This window comes from Falco biarmicus, chromosome 3 (genome assembly GCF_023638135.1).
Source record: "Falco biarmicus isolate bFalBia1 chromosome 3, bFalBia1.pri, whole genome shotgun sequence".
Lineage (NCBI taxonomy): Eukaryota > Metazoa > Chordata > Aves > Falconiformes > Falconidae > Falco > Falco biarmicus.
In genome coordinates this window covers 104151953-104157307 of record NC_079290.1, presented here as the reverse complement: position 1 = coordinate 104157307, position 5355 = coordinate 104151953, and the positions used below count along the sequence as shown (strand labels likewise).

Sequence of the window (5355 nt, the reverse complement as noted above, 5' to 3'; positions counted from 1 at the left end):
CCATCCATCCATCCATCCCCTCCATCCATCCATCCATCCATCCGTCTCCCTCATCCATTCACCTCCTCCCTCCATCCATCTCCTGCATCCACCTCCTCCATTCATCCACTCCTCCATCTATCCATCTCCTCCATCCATCCACCTCCTCCATCCATCTCCATCCATCCACTTCCTCCACCACCACCACACACAACCACGCCAGAAGCCAGGTAGACCCCACGTTACACACAGGTGTGTGCACAAGTGCATGTGTGCAAGAACACGGCTTGGCATCTGCCAAGGGTGACACCTCCCAGGTGGGACCTCCATGGCCCCAAGGTGAGGGACATGGCTCCTGGAGGACACCACCACACCAAGGTTCCCCAGGGACCTACGTGCATCTGCCAAGGGGGACACCTCCCAGGTGGGACCTCCATGGCCCCAAGGTGAGGGATGTAGCTCTTGGAGGACACCACTGGCCTGGAGGTCTCCAGGAACCTACTTGTACACCTTCCTTTGGCACCTGGTCGCACGTCCCTGATGATTAAGGCAGTGGACGTGGGCGAGCGCTGGGTGAGGCCACCCCCTGGTGACAACCCCGCTGAGCTCTGCGAGTCTCTTCTGGTGAGTCAAGGGGACAACCAGGGGGACAGGGGGGTGTCACGTGTCCCCCCACCTGGATGTTGTCCCCAACCCCCTGTGGGGGGGTCACCTCCCCCAGCCCCAACCACACGGGGGGTCTGGAGGATCTCCAAGGTGGGAGGTGACACGGAGGTCCTGTGGAGATCTGGGCCAAGGAGACCTGATCCACCAGCCTCCTGTTCATGGTGAGCTTCTCCCGTGGGGATCTGGTCCACAAAGATCCCATCCACTGGGATCCCAGCCCATGGATGTCTGGTTCACTAAGATCCCATTCGTGGAGATCTGGCCCGTAGAAAACTCATCAGTGGAGGCTTGGTCCATGGAGATCTTGGCTATGGTCGTTGGAGATCTTTTCCGTGGGGTGCTCAGCTGCGGAGATCACCCCTGGGGATCCCTTCCCTGGGGATCCCTTCAATGGGGCAGCTGGGCCACAGTGGTCCCGATGGAGGGATGTGGTGGGAAGAGATCTCGTCCACTGGGATCCCCTCCATGAAAGGACACTGGGATCCCCTCCGTGAAAGGATAGGGCGTGGGGAACCCTCGGCGTGGAGGTCGATCCCACCAGGCTTCAAACCACCAGGATCCCCCATCCTCAGGGATCCACCCTGGGATCCCCTCCATGAAGGGATAGGGAGGGCATGAGGATCCCCTGGCGTGGAGGTCGATCCCACCAGGCTTAAAACCGCTGGGATCCCCCATCTTCAGGGTTCCTGGCTGTGGGGATCCACTGTGGAGACACCATCGGCTGTGGAGATCCGGTCCACAGAGATCCCACTGGTGGGGATCCCTCCCCCAGGAAGATCCGTAGGGATCCTGTCTGTCCAGATCCCTGATCCCCTGGGAAATGTAGGGGACCGGGTGACATCAAGGTGACACAGAGGATCCCAGGGGTGGGGGCAGGGGATCCAGGAGGGGACAGGAGATCCCGGGTGGGGGGTGGGGTGATGTGAGGTACCCAAGGGGACACGGGAGCAATGGGGGGGGGATCGGGGGGGAACGGGGACATAGGAGCGGGGTGTGGGGCACAGGAGGAGTGACACGAGGGGGGTGGGGGGGTGGGGACAAGGTGCCCCAGAGCCACCCAGAGGTGGGGGAGGGGCAGGGGAGGGGACAGAGGTGGGGGAGGGCGGGGGGGTCACGGAGGTGGAGGAGGGGCGGGGGGTCACAGAGGTGGGGGACGGGCGGGGAGGGGACGGGGGGGGGGGGGAAGAGGTGGGGGAGGAGAGGTGGGGGACAGAGATGGGGGAGGAGCGGGGTGGGGGGGGGACTCGGAGGTCGGGGGAGGGGAGGCAATATCTCAGCCAGCGCCAGGGCTGGGTCCAACCGGTTCTCCCAGTTACTCGGCTCCCATCTGGGTGGCGTAATTAGCGCTAATTACCTAATTACCCGGCAGGAGCCAGCCTGGGCCTGCCACCCACTGCCAGGGCCACCCGGGACCGTCGGACCGTCTGCCCCCACACACACCCCCCCACTCCCTGGGACTGTCCCCTCCCCGGTGTCCCCACAACCCCGGGTGACACCAGAGATGGACCTGGGTGGCATGGATGGTGGCCCTGGGTGGTACCAGAGGTGGCCCTGGGTGAGATGGATGGTGATGGCCCTGGGTGTGACACCAGAGGTGGCCTTGGGTGACATGGTAGGTGGTCCTGGGTGACATGGATGGTGGTGGCCCTGGGTGTGACACCAGAGGTGGCCCTGGGTGACATGGATGGTGGCCCTGCCCTGGGTGACATGTTAGGTGGCCCTGGTAGGTGGCCCTGGGTGATACGAGAGATGGCAGTGCCCTGGGTGACACGGTAGGTGGCCCTGGGTGACATGGATGGTGGCGCTGGGTAATATGAGAGGTGGCCCTGCCCTGGGTGACACGGTAGGTGGCCTTGGGTGACATGGATGGTGGCCCTGGGTGACATGGATGGTGGCCCTGGGTGACACGAGAGGTGCCCCTGCCCTGGGTGACACGGTGGGTGGCCCTGGGTGACACGAGAGGTGGCTCAGGGGACAGGGGTGACACAGGGGTGGCAGTGGCAGATGCTGGTTCCTCGGCTGCGGTGGCCATGGCCACGGTGGTGGCATGGCCATGCGGACACTTACCTCACCCGCTGTCACCCACTGTGGTCCTTCCACATGGACCTGGTGACCTCTGTGTCCACCCATGGGTGCCACCTGGTGTCTTCTCCTCTGCTGGTGGCTCTTGGTGGCCCGCAGGACCCAGCTCTGTGATGGTCCTCGTGACCTGACCAAGGGATGGTTGAACTTCACTTCCATGGACATGGTGACCCATCGGACCCACGGACGCGGACATGTCACCTCCACCTCCGTAAACATCTCGACTGAACCCTGGAGGATGGTTGGGGGGCACCAGGGAGTCAACTCAGACCCTGGAGGAGGATGTCCTCCATGGACACGTTGACCAGACCTCCACTGACACATAGACCAGGCCTCCATGGACACGTTGACCAGGCCTCCACAAATACGTCGAACAGCTTCCATGGACATGTCAACCAGACCTCCATGGACACATTGACCAGACTCCATGGACATGTTGACCGGACTACATGGACACGTCGACCAGACCTCCATGGACACATTGACGAGACCTCCACAGACATGTTGACCAGACCTCCATGGACACATTGACGAGACCTCCACAGACATGTTGACCAGACCTCCATGGACACATTGACGAGACCTCCACAGACATGTTGACCAGACCTCCATGGACACATTGACGAGACCTCCACAGACATGTTGACCAGACCTCCATGGACACATCGACCAGACCTCCATGGCCACGTTGATGAGATCCCACCAAGCACCTTGCCCAACTCCCCAAGGCTGATGGAGTTGCTCGTGCTGGACCCCAGTGTAGGAGCCCACCACACCTGGTGGCCACCACGGTGGGACCCTCCAAGTCCAACCTCCTTTGTCGTTGCCAAATGGGAGGGGGGGGTGTGTTGAACCTCCTTGTGAAACCCCGAGCAAGACCGGCAACTCCCCGGTGGCCACCGGTGGCCCAAGTGATGACAGCCAACTGCTCCTCCACCTCCCTGGGGACTTGGCCCTGGACCAAACCCTCTTGCCCCACCGCGGTGGCCAGACAAGTCCCACGCCCTCCAACGCGCCGGGCCACCACCACGTGGGGGAAGAAAGGGAGGGGGACACCTTGCGCAAGGTGACCCGGCGTCGCTCCCTGCCCTGCTGCGCCACGGGGGACGACACATGACGCTCTGACCTCACCACGTCTCCTCTTCCACCGGTAAAGACCTCCAGGTTCTTCTACATCCCCCAACCCATAGACACGTCACAACCAAGGTGGTGTCACCTCCACCTCCATCCCACCGTGGTGGGACCAGAATGAACCCCCCCTCACCCTCCACCTTTTCCCGCAAAATAGAGGCCTCAGCTCCAGGTGTTGGGTGGATTTGGCCTCCAGCGGTTGACTTCTCACTGCTCGGTGCCACCAACGTGGCCTTGGGTGGATGCTCCTCATGGGGGGGCAAAACAACTCCAATCTCCTGCCACATTACCCCCAGGTTGGGCAATTTGGCCCCTTCTGCTCCCTCTGGAGTTGTCCCCTTTGGGGGTGGGTTGTCTTCCTGGGGGCAGATGTTGGAGGTGGAGTTGGGATGGAAGAACCCAGGAGAACGTGGCTCAGGGGCTTGGTGTTCGTGCGGGGGAGGGGGGGACCCAGTTGGATTTTGTCCCCCTGTGGTGTTGGAAAGAGCCTTGATGACCCCAAAAATGGTCCAGTGGGTTGGGTCTGCCCCACGGAGGGGTCAATGGGTCAACCCCATGGTGGGGGCCATCAGATCTGCCCCATGGTGAAGTCAACAGGTCTGCTGCAGTGGGGCCAATGGGTCTACCCCATTGTGGGGTCAACGGGTCTACTGAAGTGGGGTCAATGGGTCTACCCCATGGTGGGGTCAACGGGTCTACTGAAGTGGCATCAATGGGTCAATGCCATGGTGGGGGCCATCAGATCTGCCCCATGCTGGGGGCAACAGGTCAACCCCATGGTGGGGCCATCATCTGACCCACGGTGGGGTCAACAGGTCAACCCCATGGTGGGGCCATCAGATCTGCCCCACGGTGGGGTCAACGGGTCTACCCCACGGTGGGGTCAACAGGTCAACCCCATGGTGGGGCCATCAGATCTGCCCCATGGTGGGGTCAACAGGTCAACCCCATGGTGGGGCCATCAGATCTGCCCCATGGTGGGGTCAACAGGTCCACCCCATGGTGGGGCCATCAGATCTGCCCCACCGTGGGGTCAATGGGTCTACTCCATGGTGGGGTCAATGGGTCTACTCCATGGTGGGGCCATCAGATCTGCTCAATGGTAGGGTTAATGGGTCTACTCCATGGCCAGGGACCATGGGTCTACCCCAAAGATGGTGACCTGGGTTTTCTCCTACCCCTGCCAGACCTGGGGCAGCCCAGGGCCCCTTGACCTGCCACAGTTGTCCTCCACCCGTGAACGACGTGGTGAAAAACCACGTCAGAAAATTTTATTCACCGACATTTCAACTCCTGCTCCTCCCCCCGGTGTGTACCCCAGCGCTCGGACCGGCCGGCTCTGGGGACCACCATCAGGGAGGAGGAGGAGGAGGAGGAGGAGCTGTAGGGTCCATCCCAGGTCGTTGGGGCTGGGGGGCTCAGTTCCTCCTCATGGTCTCCTGGAGCCACTGGGTGTATTTGCAGAGGTTGACGTAGACGCCGGGTTTCTTGGGGTCC

At 61.9% G+C, this 5355-nt stretch overlaps 1 protein-coding gene across 1 annotated transcript in view; it reads right to left on the bottom strand.

Annotated features, from left to right (window-relative positions):
- Positions 1-5276: 5276 nt before the first annotated feature.
- Positions 5277-5355, bottom strand: part of FBL (fibrillarin) — a 5673-nt gene continuing 5594 nt past the window's right edge. Inside the window, 1 exon segment of the mRNA XM_056331520.1 lies at positions 5277-5345. Within this exon segment, the coding sequence (XP_056187495.1) occupies positions 5277-5345 (69 nt within the window).